General features: G+C 36.2%; 1 protein-coding gene across 5 annotated transcripts in view; it reads left to right on the forward strand.

Moving 5' to 3' along the window:
* GABRA2 (gamma-aminobutyric acid type A receptor subunit alpha2) overlaps nt 1-16,267 on the forward strand; it is a 115,179-nt gene that overhangs the window by 83,192 nt on the left and 15,720 nt on the right. For all 5 annotated transcript variants that reach the window (XM_074348447.1, XM_010962603.3, XM_074348441.1 and 2 more), the window contains one exon: nt 13,894-14,096. In XM_074348447.1, the coding sequence (XP_074204548.1) occupies nt 13,894-14,096 (203 nt within the window). The remainder of the gene's footprint in view (nt 1-13,893; nt 14,097-16,267) is intronic.

Here is a 16,267-nt window from a genome sequence, read left to right on the forward strand (position 1 = left end):
ACACAGGAGGATGATTTAACATTTGTTGGGGAATTCTGTGTACCAGGCAAGTAGGCCTGTACTCCCCATGACCTCCCCTACAAACATCATTTTCATTTTGCAGATGTGGGGAAGTGCTGAAGCTTAGCGAGTTCACATAGCTACTGTGACAAGAGCAGAATCCAAATCTGTGCCTGAGTTTAGTGCACCTTGTCTCTACGGATGGCCACTGCTGAGCAATCTAAACACTTCATGCACTTTTAATGCACGATATAACTTTAAAGTTTATAAAGATCTCAGGGGTCGACCTAGCAAAATGCAATGATTAGATTCATGATACTGACAAATACACAATGTAGACGTACCACTGGCTTTGAAAGGGGAACCCATTTATAGATCAGGCAGTGCAATTTTAATGAAGAGTGTGGACTTCTGAGGCAGACTGCCTGGGTTTGTATCCCACCTCTACGACTTGCTAACAGAATGATCTTCACTAAGGTTCTCAGCCTCACTTCACCTCCGTTTCCTCAACTGTAAATGAGGATGATAATAATGCCTAACTCATAAGGCCATTATGAGAATCAAACAAATTTAATTCATGAAAAGTTCTTATAATGAGATGTGGCATATAGTAGATGCTCCAAAGTGATACTTTTTAATCCTCTCTGGAGTAATGTAAGAATATGCGATTTATGTGCGAAAGGCTGCAGTGTATACTCTTCTATGGCCCATTTATATTACGATGTTGTGATTAAATCTCTGTTTCGTTCTGAAGCTTACATGCTTCTTAACCTGTATGTTCCTCCTTAAAGAATTTGTAAATATAGTCCCCCGGTGTTACCATTCACAGTTTTTAAAATTAATTATCTCATTCGGTGAACCAACAGAAAATAAGCATTTACTCTTGCCAGAATTGGAGTTAGGGGGCAGCATTTTTAAAAAAACATGATGAGCCACGTACCTACAAGCTGCTCAGAGTGTTGAGAAGTGAGAGAGACATGTAAATAAATATGAAATAAAGGATCATAGGTTCTGGGAGAAAAATATTCCAAAATTAGGTAAGGGCAAAAAGAAGGGAGCAGTGAAATCTGAGGAAGTCAGAGAAGCCCCAAGGGAAGAAGAATCAAGTCAAGCCTTGCAAATTAGCATAATAAAAAAGGCCACATTCTTAGCAGAGAGCACACAATTATCAAAAGCAACATGGAGCATCTGAAGAACAATAGATTACAGATTGGGTATCTCAGGTAGGGGACTCATGTTTGTAAAGATGGTTAGACAGAGACCAGTTCATGAACAGCCTTACATCCCGTGCTGAAGCCATGGAAACTGCTTAAAGGGTATTTTAGTGAGGGAGTAAAATGGATGCATTTGAGTTCGGGGAAGACTGTTATGGGGAATATTGTATAGACTGAAATGGTACGAGCGATGGAGGGTGACTAGTTAAGAGACAACTGACATCATCCGGGTGAGAAATAATGGAAGCCTGAATAGGACAATGACTGCTGGTGGAGAAGGGGCTCATAGACTTGAGAGCTGCAGAGGAGGGAGAATATGCAGGACGTGGTGAACGGAAGGGGAGAGACATGGAGCCACTGCCGCGTATGCCTAGATTTCTAACTGAAGGACTAGATGAATCTAATGTCATTCCCTACAATAGAGAATTATGCGAGACAGGTTTTGGTTTAAACCAGAAATTCAATTGTGAATTAAATTCTGTTCTATTGTGAATAGAGATCTGAGATTTCCGTGGGACTCATCTTCTGTGGGATTACTATAAAAACTTCCTCCCGTCTCTCTGTCCTTCGTCTTGCTTTCTTCATTCCATCCTACACAGTGCGGCAAAGTAACCTTTCTAAAACTCAGACCTAGTTATAGAACCCCCTCCTGCATGAAGCTTTCCCTGACTTTACATTGTAGCCATTGACTGAAACCCTTCCCATGACTATGAGGCCTTCAGGAGGCCTCCCCAGCCCAACCCATTGTGAGTCTATCTTTTGCTACACTGGGAATGTGTTTTTTAGTTTATTGAATATATTCCTCAGATTCTTCAAATTTCCTCTTAGGAAGCCTTCTCTGACCCCCAGATCTTGGATAGGTGCTTTTAGGTAGTGTCAGAGCACCCCCTACATTCTCCAGCACTTATTCTGCCGTCTGTTTGATTTGCCTGTCCATTATCTGCATCTTCCAGCAGGTTATATTCTCCCTGAGCACGTAATTGCTGGGTTTTTTTGTATACTCATGTCTCACAAAGTGTCAGGCACTCAGTACACTGGGTAGATTTTTTTAATTAAAAATTAATGTCATATAGGAGGCTCAAATAAATTTGTAGTGAGTCCATGAGAGATATCCAGAAGATGGTCAGGGTGAGTTATTTGGCACTGGAGCTCATAAGACACATCCTTAAAGAGTTTTATCATATGGCAGCAGGTTAGGAAACCAGAGTAAATTATATTGTCCAGAGAGAACAGTAAAGTAAGAAGAGGACAAGAGTGACGTGTTACCTTGTGGATCCCAAACAATTAAGGGATGAGTGATAAAGAGCGATAAAGAACGGCCTACAAAGAGAGCTAAAGAGTGGTCAGAAGACAGAATGTAATGAATAGCAGTAGCTCCAGAGCCTCTATTTAGGTGGGACCATACTCGGGAAGTGCGGCTTGGGACTGTCTGGAAGCTGCGTGTGCGTGGTAAGCACATTGGAATGACCTGCGGGAGGCCAATGCATGTATGTGTGTTGTTTTGTTATATTAGGTAGTTTGGCATATTAGAGGGTGAATGTGAAACACTCCTTTCTTCCTTTCCCAAGTTTTCAAACAATGCCCGTAGCCTGTGCCTGGACCATCCCAGGCCTCTGTCAGAGATGACTAGTTATTTCCTGATAACTTACAGAGCATTACAAGTCTTGATTGTAGCTGTGCACATGTCCAGACTACACTCCCCTGCCTCCTTTACTGCCAGATGTGGTCATGTGACTAAGTTCTCAAAGACGTAGGAGTAAAGGTTAGGCATATAGTCCTCAGGTTGTGCCCTCAAGGCGAGTGGACATGCCTCTCCTCCTCTCTCCCCTCTTGTCTGCTGGAATGCAGGCCAAACAGTGGCAAGTCCTCCTCAACCTCAAAGATGTGGACATTACCTCTGAAACAGCAGAGAAGTAAGAAAGAGGAAGTCTAGGTGTCTAATACCACAGCGGTCATACCCTTGGACGTCTTACACTACAACTGTTAAACGAGAAAGAGGATGGGGGGCGACTTTCACTGTACCTTGTCTGCTTTCCTACCTGCTCACTCCAGAGAATAGTCTTTAGTTGGTGCTTAGCTAAATATCTTTCCTAAGACTTAACTATAGCATTGTTATATGTATGTAATTTTATGTACTTATATAGTACACATGCAACAATATATGTTATACAGAGACATATATACTATATATACATTATATACTAAACATATACACAATGCACTAAATATATATACACTATATATACACATTATATACACACTGTATACTGCATATACATTATATATGCACTATACATACCATATCCTATCCTACATACTATAATATACATACACAAATGAAATGTTACACATATAATATTTTGAAGACTTATTGTGGACATGGACTATTTACTTAAAACTGTTTCAATGATCATGCATCTCTCTAATTCCAAATCTTCCAACTTACCCATCTCCCTAGTCATTGAATTCTGGAAAAAAAAAATAGCTAGCATCAGACTATTTTTGTGTATTTATGTATTTAACCCCAAACACACACAAACATACTCACTCATTTCTGTGTCTGTATCTACACAAATAGGTGTATTTGCCTCAAAACTATATTTATTCATTCATTCAGTTAGAAAACATGTGCCAGGCACTCTGCTAGACCTTAGAGATACAAAGTGATACAAAGTGAACAAGAAAGATGTGATCCCCACCCTCAGGAGGTTACATGCTGTTTGAGGAGATGGGAAGGTAAACAATTGCATATATTATGATATGCTATGTTCTAGGAATACTCAGGTGCTCTCTGAGAACATAGAAGGGGCACTCAACACTGATTTAGAGCATTAACTGATCTTCATAGCTGGAGGCTCCAGCACGGATTCCCCAGAGTTCATGAATATTCATACACATATATGTATATGTACTTTCATATTTACACTGATTGCAAATAAATTTCAGTCGATATCCATGAAGGTTTTTAATATCTTACCAATTTAACAACTAGTGTGTATATTAAATTAGGGTCAGTATCATTACTGTATGAATTTTCTTCTTATTTTCAGTCTTACAATATGATTTTGCTTATGCTTGCAATGAAAGTATTAAATAATTGGCCAGATTTTACAAGTAATATTTTTTGCCAAAAGTATAATGAAGCCAGTTACTGGGGGAAAATATTAAGCAAGCACTGAATAAATCAGGTACATATGATTTGGTTGATTTCTTGAATTTTCCTATTTTTTGTAAGTTTTTTTAAATGATGTAGATACAGTGATATAACAATACTCTGATGTTATAATGCATTTTGAATTTTAAAATATGTTTTCAAAATTCTTGTTTTAAGATTTAGCTAGCAGAACAGAGTGAACTGTTAGAGCATCTGTGTTTCAAATTTAATTGTGCTGGCCAAATTCAGAGATTTATGAATTTGCCTTGTTGACTATCAGTCATCTGCTGCTAGTTCATTGTCTACTTCCAGAAGGTTGCCTATATTATATTGATTCATTCCCTTGCTAAATATTACCTAGTTTGTTTGATTATCTGTCAAACTCAACTACCCAGAACACAACCAGAAACCCAGAATAATTTAAAAAAATAGACATATGACTAATAACATGGGAAGTTACAAAAAATCATGGTTAAAATCAAGGCACTGAGCTTCAGGTTTCAGCACTGACATGTGAAGAGCTTGCAAGCTGTCACTCCCATGCTTACAATAAGAAAAAGCTGAACAAATGAAAATTAAGGGCTTTTATGGCATTCGTATGAGAATTGAGGTGACAAGCAAACTGTCATTCCAAATTGTGAAGAGGCAGGCACATGCAGAGACACAGCTAAGGGTTTTTGTTTAGTTTTGACCTGGGAGAGTTGCCGCTGAAGCATCACACACTGGCAGAGGCACTTACGTGGTCATTTTGATGAACTTCTGGAGATTGAGTGTATACCTGGGTGCGAGTGAGAAACAGTCTGCTGGGGGAGACCCACATACTCAGGGGCTTCTCCTCTGGGAATCCTGCCAGGTTCTCAAGATAAAGCTCTGAGAAATATCCCTTCCTGCCAATGGCAGAGGAAGGAGCAAGGAAGAAGAACTTTTTGAAAGATACTCAGAGCCTTCTGCATAACCAAGGCCCATGTCCAGGGGAAGGGACTCAGCCAGAGCCTCACCCCAGCTGATGGAAGGGCCTTTCTCCTGCTGCAACCCCTCTAAGTCTTACTCTCTCACCTAACAGGGGCTCAGGAAATGAAAAATTATCAACTGAGATCTGAGCATCAAGGAAGTAGACTAGATATGCTACAGCCACTGAAAGGAGTAGGGAGAGTGGGGAATAAAGCCGTACCAGTGGAGAAATACTTACAAAGTTACAGTTAAGACACAGGCTGCCTAAAAGATTGATTTAATCAGAAGATTACAGAGCAGTCTCCTTACTACATACCTTACTATCACACCAGTAGGACTCTGGTAGAATAGCAGCATCTTACAGCACAAAGAGCTGAAGACACAGACTCCCCAGGAGGAATAGCTAGGAAAGTCGGGGAAGCCAGAGCAAGAACACGCAAAAAAATACCTTGAACCCTGTGGCACCTACAATGACAGCAAACATTAAACACAGCCAACCTTTAACCAGATTAACATAAATCCTACCGTAACAGTATATTTATCTCAGTTCCTATTATCCAAATCAATATGGTCAGCTTTCACCAAAAAATTATCAGTGATGCATGTCAATTATATCCTAATAAAACTTACAGAAAAAAATCAGAAGGCATGCCAAAAGGAAAAACAGAAAACAAAGAAAACACAGTCAGAAGAGAAAAAGCCAACAGAATCAGACTCAGACATGACAGGGATGTCAGAATTACTAGACAAGGAATTTAAAATAACAGATGCCTGGAGAAAGAACTTGTGGTATATGTATACAATGAAATACTACTGAGTGATAAAAAAAAAGAATAAAATAATGCCATTTGCAGCAACATGGATAGACCTGGAGATCATCATTCTAAGCAAAGTAAGCCAGAAAGAGACAAAAATGCCATATGATATCACTCATATGTGGAATCTAAAAAAAAAAAAAAAACAAAACAGGGCACTAATGAACTCATCTACAAAACAGAAACAGACTCGCAGAGATAGTAAACAGTCTTAGGGTTACCAGGGGAAAGGGGGTGGGAAAGGTTAAATTTGGAGTTTGAGATTTGCAAATATTAACCATTATATATAAAAATAGATTAAAAAACAAATTTCTTCTGTATAGCACAGGGAACTATATTTAATATATTTTAATAACCTTTAATGAAAAAGAATATAAAAATGAATATATATATATAGGTATGCAGGACTGGGACATTATGCTGTACACCAGAAAGTGTCACACTGTAACTGACTATCCTTCAATAAAATAAAGAAGAAAATTCCCAACAATTATCCCTTCAAAAAATAAAATAAAATAGAATAAAATAAAATAAAATAAAATAAAATGATTAATGTGTTAATGGATCTAAACGAAAAAGTAAACCACATGCAAGAAGAGATTATTTATATAATCAGAGAGATGGAAACTCTAAGAATCAAAAGGAATGACAGAAATTAAAAGCCACAATAATAGAAATTGAGACTGCCTTTAAGCGGGCTCATGATTCAGTTAGCTTGTACGTAGATCATTAGAAACTTCCCAAACTGAAATTCAAGTAGGGGGAGAAAACTGAATAAACAACAACAAAGCAGAATAAAACATCCAGGAACTGGGCTACAATTTCAATAGGTATAACAACTCATAATTGGAATATTAGCATAAGAAAGTAGGAACAGAGCAGAAAAATATATTTGACATAATCATGGCTGAAACTTTCCAAATATTAATGACCAAACTGCAGGTCCAGAAAGCTCAGAGAATCCCAAGGCTAAACACAAACAAACAAGACGAACAAACAAAAAAAATGCACCCAGTCTTATATTCAAACTGCAGTAAACCAAAGGCAGACAGAAAACATTGGAAAAAACTAGAGAAGTTAAAAACAACCACTTTAACTACAGAGGAACAACAGCCAGGGTCATCTTTCAAACAAGAGATACTGACCATGCCACTAACCTGCTGGAGACGAACCTGCAAAGCTTTCCCATTGCACTTGAAAATACGTTTATCATCTTAACACCATCAAATAGGCCCTGGATGGTCTGGCTCTCACCTTCCCCCTGGCCTCATCTTTATGAAACCCTCCACTTCTGCCCTCCCCTACTTTGCGGGCTTCTTTCCGCCGCCCCCCCACCCCCCTCGCAGTGCCGTGTTTCCCCAAGCCCCTGGGCTTCTGTGGATGTTCTTTCCTCAGTCTAGTGTTAGCTTCCCTTGTCTGGCGACCCTTTTAAATTTCCCCATATTTCCTTGGGGAAGCCTAACCCAACTTCCCAGTCCATGTAGGTCACCCAATGACAGTTCATCATGGACCTTGCCCAGTTGTGACCTTAGGGGACTTTGTACTCTTTTGAAAACCGTATCTCCTAGAGAATGATTTGGTTTGGCTCACCTTCCCACAGTGCCCAGCACAAAAGGGAACAAAATGCCTGCTTGCTTTATAAAAGAAGGGATAGATTTCTTGCAATTATCCTAATAAATTAATGCTTATCAGTGACAGATCATCGGAAGAGTAGTTTCAATTAATATTTATTGATTCATTTAAAAATAACCTATTTAATGACCTCCTCTTCTCTGTTATGTAACCTTTTACATTTTGGGGAGAAGAAGACAGACTCTAATCCATGTAGTTTATTGGGGGCATACAGGCGTGTAAACCCACAGACAGTTCAAATCACAAGAATGTGATTTAATAAAGGCATGCAGAGGACCATGTCACAGGTGCCTTTAGAGACGAAATCCTGCAGCAAGAAGAAGCTGAGCTGTGGGTACTGCAGCATTAGTCCAATGTGCACTCTTTGGGGGCGGGAATCTTTGCTGTTTTGTTATCAGTGTGTTCCTCATGCCTACAAAATGTACCTGGCACTTAGTGGGTACTCAGTGATTTATTAAGAGGAGGAATAGGAATTCGCTAAATTAAAATGAGGGATAAGTGACGAGGAAAAAATTCTAGGCAGAGGAAACAATATGTCACCCAGACTGAAAATACTCATGCTAACTGCAACTTCCACCTGAAATTTGAAATGGCTTCATTTAGATTGCAAAGGCTTTTCACTGAAAGAGGGGCATCAGGATGAAAAGGGTTTGGGGAAAGGGATATGCATTTTGAATTTGTTAAATCCGTGATACATTCAGGTAAGCAAGAAGAAACTTTTGTAATCCTTCACAGTGTTGTCTACACTATGAAGAAGCTTTCAAACTTTTTTTTTGTCTAGATCCTAATCAATACTTTCTAAATTTACAAAGTTTAAATTAGTGAGGTTGGGGATAATTAGGTTTTATGGCAAAGATAATGTTATCCAAGTCCTAATTTCTGCTTCTAACACATATAAGTTTCAATGTTTTTATCATTCAAATGTAGTACTGTTATGAGTTAAAATTTCAGTCTTTAAAATACTGTAAAATAAAATAAAATTGCAACCTTTCATAGGGCACTTATACTGTCTTGTAAATGTTATTATTGTCTTTTTTTTTTTTTTGGAAAGGGGATCATTGCTTTGTCCATTGGGCTGAAGAGGGGAGGTGGGAATCCAACATTTTGTTACCAGAATGTCTGCTGTTTCTGCCATTTCTGTCAGTAACCAGCAGGTGGTGTCAAACAATTTTACATTTCTGTTTATTGCAGTATTTGTGCCAGTTTAGCTTCGGAGAACTCTCCTTCCTAACTTCCACTTCACACTTCAACCACAAACACTCACACTCGAGCATTTGATGGGGATAAAGGTGTAAAGAAGGGTTTTATTTAATTTTTCTGATTTAAATATGTCCTGACTTTGCTTTCACGTGACACTATTTTTGCACATGCACTGAGGTGTCTTTTTATAATAGAGGTACTGCTTTATATGCTGTAACTCACTTGGTTGCTATAACAACACTATGGAAAAACACTATTCCTAGTCCCCACTTTACAAATGAGTAAACTGTGGAACAAAGAGACTAGGGAATTTCCCCAAGGTCACAAAATTAGAATCCAGGCATCTGGCTGTGGAGCCCACAGTCTGAGTCTCTGTGCTGAAATCACTTCCCCTGATCTGATTTTCTCCTTCAGTGCACATTTTCACTCAACACATAGCATTTCTTTACTTTGACAGCGTTTTCTCAGCTACTCTGTGTTGAGGTTTTTGGCACCTACACCCAGAAATGAGAAATATTACATAGAATAAAATCAGAAAATAAAATAGCTACATGTTAGCTATTGTCTGTGTATGGGGAATGCTCACATATTTTTCACATCTATGAGCAGAATTTTAGTGCTGAAAGCACTTTAAAATATTTGCATTTTATTTTACTGAAAAAGGAACTTAAGCCTCCCAAAGAAGCATTGAGTTTTGGTGGTAACAGAGGTGATGAGGAAAGATACAGTCTGTTATAGAAATGCTGTGGGAACATTCATTATGGAGGCCCTACTAGGTATAGGAAAATGCCTGGTGCTGGAAGACGGGCACGTGGAAGGTTTGTGAGTTTTCTATGTAAGTGCAGTTCTTTACTTAATGCCTCACTCTTCTGTCTACTGTGTTGTGGGACCAGGCTAGGCTGTACTAGCAGGTGGAACAGCTGGCGTATAAGCATCTTATCCTTCCAGTAAAAACAAGAAAGGAAGGAAAGGAGGGATGGAGGAAGGAACTTACAGTTAGTGTTAACAATATTATTGTCAAGTTTCCACAATCAGATGAAAGAAAATAAAATTCAGTTATACGGAAGATTTGAATATGGTGAAAGAGAGCCTCATAGTAGATTCCGATTGAAATTACTATCACATTTTATTGACTTGAATGATTAGACCCAAGTCTAATTTTCAGTTAGTAGAATAGACTTAGAATCATAGTTAAATTTATAGTTTGCCAGAATTTGAATATGCATTTTTTGTTGATTTTCTTTAAGTTGGCATTAAGGTGTCTATTAGTCATTCCCAAGAATTCACACTTGAATTGGAAATGATTAAATGTCATTAACAATCTTTTGTTTAAATTAAAATTTTTTATTTTTTCTTATTGCAAATGCAAAGCAGGTTCACTGCAAAGGAAAAAAAGAAAAGAAATTCCTTCAATGTTAATTTCCATAAGTAACTATTATCTTATATTGTATCCTTATAGGATACCTTATACAGGTCTCAGATTAGCAACCTCACCTTCTACTTTAAAAACAAACAAACAAACAAATAAATGAATAACAACCTAGAGCAAGAAGAAGGGGATTAATAAAAATTAGAACAGAGATAAATGGTACAAAGAATAGAAATAATAGAGAAAACCAACCATAAGTTGGTTTTTGAAAATGTCAACAAAATTGTCAAGATTTTAGCTAGACTGATCAAGAAAAAAAGAGAGAAGACTCAAAATTTTAAAATCATGAAATGAGAAGGGACATAATTACTGACATTTAGACATAAGAAAGATTATAAGGGAATCTATGAACAATTGTATGCCAAAAAATTAGATAACTGGGACTAATTCCTCGAAAAGTTACCAAAACTGATTTGAGTGTGAATAAATCTATAATAAGCCCTGAAGTGAGCAAGCAAAAAAAAAAAAAAAAAAAAAAATCAATAAAAGCCTAAGGCTAGATGGCTTTTCTGGCAAATTCTACCAAATACTGACAGAAGAATTAACAAAATTCTTTCTCAAACTCTTTGAAAAAATAGATGAGGGAACTTCTTGATTCATCCTGTGGAGCTTTGCCAAGATAACAAAACCAAAGAAATCACAAGGGAAAAAAAAACAAACCTGCAGATCAATATCCCTTAAGAGTATAGATGCAAATATTCTCAACAAGATACTAACGAACTGAAGCTAGCCACAAACATATGAAAAGGATTACAAAACATGACCAAGTGACATTTACCTGAGGAATGCAAGATTGGTTCAACATACAAAAAGCAGTCAATGTAATTCCAACATATTTATGGAACATGAAAAAACACAATTATCTCAATAGACTCTGAAAAACAAAATAAAACATCTTTCATGATAAAAATAGTCAGCAAACTAACACCAGAAAAGGGCTTTTTCAGCTCAATAAAGCAGATTTAAGAAAAGCCCACAGCTAACATCATACTTAGAGATGAAAGATTAAAAGCTTTTGCCCTACCATCAGGAACAAGATAAGGATGTCTGATTTCACCAGTTCTATTCAACATCATACTGCAAACTTTAGACAGAGCAGTTAGGCAAGAAAAATAAATAAAAGGCATTCAATTTGGAAAGAAAGAAGTAAAACACTATTTGCAGATCACTTTCTTATATACAGGAAATTCTGAGTAAACTACACGCAAACTATTTGAGCTAATGTGTTCAACAAAGTCTCAGGGTACAAGATCAACGTAAAAAATCGGTTTTGTTTCTATACACTAGCAATGAACAATCTGAAAAGGAAATTGAGAAGATATTTCTGTTTATATAACATCCAAATGAATAAAATGCCTATAAATAATATGTTTAAAGATGAAAGACTTGTACGTTGAAAACTACAAAATATTGTTGAAAGAAATTAAAGAAACACTAAATAAATGGTGATTATATATGTATACATAATTGAAATAGATAGGTAGCCCATGTTTGGGGATTGGAAGACTTAGTATAGTTAAGATGTCAAAACTACCCCAAACAAGCCAATATCTATGAAAATTGCAATAACTTTTCTTGAAAAAATGAGCAGACTAGCCATAAAATCATAGGGAAGTGTAAGGGACCCTGAATGGCCAAAACAGTCTTGAAAAAGAATAACATAGTTGAAGGGGTCACACTTTCCGATTTCAACACTTATTCTAAATCTGTAAGTCATCAAAACAGTGTGAAATTTGCATAAGGACAGGCATGTAGATTCATGGAATGGAATGGAAAGTCCAGAAATAAACTCATATTTGTGTGGTCAAATGATTTCATCAACAATGCTAAGATCATTTAATGGGGAAAGAAAAGTCTTTTCAACAAATGGTGCTGGGACTACTGGCTATCCACATGCAAAAGAATGAATTTGGACATCTACCTTGCACAAAAGTCACCTCAAAATGGACCAAAGGCCTAAATGTAAGAACTAAAATTATGAAATTCAAAAAAATATAACTCTAAATCTTTATGACCTTGGATTAGGCAATAGTTTCTTAGATGTGCACCGATTCGTAATTCCTATCAAAGAGGATGTCCATCGCTCCATATTCACCTCAACACCGGAATAGTATCAATCTTTTGAAGTTTTGCTAACATTTTGCTGGTAATATTGTTTTAAAAATGCATCTTACTATTGCTTTTTTTCCTTGAATGCTGATGAAGTTAAATATATTTTCATATATTGATATGTCACTTGCATTGATACATATATGTGTGTGTGTGTTTACAGTAGGATATGGTTGTGGTTTGTGGGTATGTATGTGGGTGTATCTGTCTTGTATTCTATTTAATTATTCTCCTGTACCAAATTCTCAAAAGAAAACATCTTCACAATCTAAAACCTTTCACAGCTTGATGCATGCAAACACAGTATTTCTGTAAATGTGTTTTTTAAATTCGACTCAGCAGCAGGTGAGTTAAATTTATTTTTCTACCTTTCATTCTTATTACTACCATCATATTCCCAGATGCATTCACTCATGATTAAACAGAATTATTGGTATTTTGAATTGCTAACTCTACTGTGGATGAGAAAAAAGCTGTTTTATTTATCCTAAGGGAAAGTAAAAAATAAAACATAAAAATTTCGATATATGAATGAACATTTCTTCAACATTTAATTCTCTTTCAATTTAATGTATCCCCTATGTACATAATTAATCCTCTATTGGATCTCTGGTAAAACAGGTAATTGTAGACGTTTTGACTGCTGATGTTGTAAATACCTCCTGAATTGTTGGTTCTTGTCACTTAACCGTTGTGATTCCCTGACCATAGGCAGAAAAGCTTTATAATGAAAGGAACGAGATTATTTTTTAAACCAACAGAGGTATAAAATATTCCTTAAAAACAGTGATTCATGTTTTTTTACGGTTTGAGGTTTAGTTGTTTGCTTTATTTTCTATAGATTCTAAGCTACATTGTGAAAGACACTGTCTTAATACTAATACTAGGCAATTCAGAATTAATTTCATACTTAGGTAACTATACTTAGAATGAAGACTTTCTTAATTGTAGTTCCATTGTGATCATTACTGTGGATAATTGATCCACTGCTTAGCATGATTCAATAAATGGTGAACAGATTAATGCGAAGCTTTATGTAGGATTTTTAAAAAATTAATGTTAATAGACGATGGGTCAATATCAAGGACCAGCTTCCCTCACTGTAAATTCAACTTGAGTTTCACCAGGCTTTCTAACCTCAACAATACTTGAGAAAAAAAGGAATTTATACAAAAAAAAAGAAAGCATTTCAGAGTCATCCCTTCAAGAATTATAATAACCATTTATTATAGTTAATTTTGCACTATTTTCTTCCAGAATATTTTTGTTTGTTTGTTTGTTTATTTTAGTGGCTAGAGGTGGCAGTGAAAGTAGCTTTGGGAAAAAAGAGTATTTCCAATGCTGTCCTGCTGGTATTTGTTGATGTTTGTGGTTCCCATCTTTCTGCAGGAGTAACAACTGTTCTAACGATGACAACACTAAGCATCAGTGCTCGGAATTCTCTCCCCAAAGTGGCTTATGCAACTGCCATGGACTGGTTTATTGCTGTGTGTTATGCATTTGTGTTCTCTGCCCTAATTGAATTTGCAACTGTTAATTACTTCACCAAAAGAGGATGGGCTTGGGATGGGAAGAGTGTAGTAAATGACAAGGTAAGTGAGAACTTCCTTCTCCCCGTGATTAAGAGAATCCCCCAACAGATTTGGCCTGTTACAGATAAAGTTCCAAAAAATTCAACCATAAGTTATATATGTAAAATGAATCATACAGACTTCTCTTAAAGTGTGCTCTTGCATGAAATCCTTTAGGAGTGCTTGAAGCAGTATTACTTCCGTTAAAACCACTTGCTAGCACCTTCTGAGCTCTGACTGTGTGTCAGCACTGTACTGAGATTTTTACATATGCTCTCTCATGTAATTGTTACAACTTTCTAACTAGGGTCTCTTTTTAATTCTCATTTGTTTCTGATGAAGAAGCTGTGGCTAAGTGAATTTATTTACTTGCTCAAGCTCACACAACTAGTCAATCAGTATACATGAACCCAGATCTGCCTGACCATGAAGTTCATGCTCTGAAGCATCACATTGCTTTATAGTAAAAAGGATTTGCAAAAGAAAGAAGGTATTAACTTTACTTGTTACAGAATTTCAGGCCCTATCAGTGGGCTAAGTTACGTTCCTCCTACTCTTTTCTTTGTTGCCTGGATACAAAACATCAGGCAGCACTGCAATCTCTCCCATGTTGTATGGAATAAGAACATAGATACTGGAATGCTAGATGTTTTAAGTTGCTTGTGTAGTCTATAGGGGAAAACCTTTTGTTTGTAAGATTAACATTTTGGGAATTATTGGTGTCCTTTTTTAGGTTTCAGGTACTGAAGGAAGTAGGAGTTTTGTGCTTTGATACAACAGCTGTTTCCTTTCTTATTCTATAGATTATTATTCATCTGCCTTAAGTGGAGGCTTTGGATGTATCACAATGAGATAGAAAGTATTCTTAATAGTAGTAAAATGTTCTACTTGGAGGGCTTCTTTTTAATAGCGTATCTACCTAAATATTTCTTCCGTTATATTTGGAATAACATACTTGCTGATTTTCTTTCTTTTTCAATTATTTGAATATAAATATTTTTCCTCATTTCTATGACCATATTGCAGTTTAAGTATACAAACAATTGATGCTATAATTTAAAAGTCTTGCTCTTTTTCCTTAATTTTTTAAACTGTAGAAGTTTTAATAAGAGTGCTTGTTTATTTCATTTTGTACGCTATGTTTTGCATACTAATAACCAATGAGTAAATATTAAAGGAAATCTGATTAATTTTCTATAGTTAGTTTTCTAGGTTATTTCACCATCTCCATTACATTTTATTGTTGACTTATGTTTTCATTCCCCATATAGTATACTGCTTTTTCATTTCTATATAAGCAATTACTTCCTTTACTTATGTCAGTTACACATGTACTTTCATACTAACATTTTTTGAAGATAAAATGCTTTGTAAATATGTCATAAAAGATAAATAGTGGTTTGTGGTGTAAATGTCCCATATAGAAATAGATTGATATGTTATTTTTAATTCTATGAGGCTGCCATTTAAGTCAACATTGTGATTTGGCATATCAAATATTATACCTGAACTTGGAAAACAGAAGTACCTATCAATGCAAAAAACACATGCTTGATAATTCATTTGAAAATCAGCTAATAGCCTACTCCCAACTAATGCTGGATTTAAGTCTACCCACATATCCGATCCCACACAGTGAAAATAAATCCAGGTCGAAATTCTTTATGCTCCAACCTAATTTGAAGTAAAACAACTAACAAAGTTTCTATTATTTCAGTTCTAAGTGGTTCAAGTTCAGTGGTTAAATCAAAGGAGACATTACATCAGGCACATTGCTTGTTGTTAATCACTTGTCCATAGCTAGAGTACCAAGCACAGTGCCAGGTCCTTAGTAGACACTGCAGACAGTTTTATTGAATAAAATAATAAAAGAGTTTCTGATATTAAATCTGGCAATGCAATACCAATGAGAAGACTTTTTGTCTTCATGGAAAGTTGTTTTAAAACTTTGCAATGGTAAATTGCAACTTGGTAAACTTTGCAATGGTAAATTTATCAGTGGGTATTCAATACATTTTCATAATTCAAATGAATTTTGGGAGGTGTCTCCTAAAATTTCCTTGGAAAGAATCAGGTCCTTAGACTAAAAGAAAATCTAGTAGGGTGCCCCAAGCTAGTGCATCTGCCTGAAAGTATTTCAATGCTATTTACTTCTGCTTTAGTTTTCCTTACATTTAAATTTTAAGGGGAAA

This window comes from Camelus bactrianus, chromosome 2 (assembly GCF_048773025.1).
Source record: "Camelus bactrianus isolate YW-2024 breed Bactrian camel chromosome 2, ASM4877302v1, whole genome shotgun sequence".
NCBI classification, from domain to species: Eukaryota; Metazoa; Chordata; class Mammalia; order Artiodactyla; family Camelidae; genus Camelus; species Camelus bactrianus.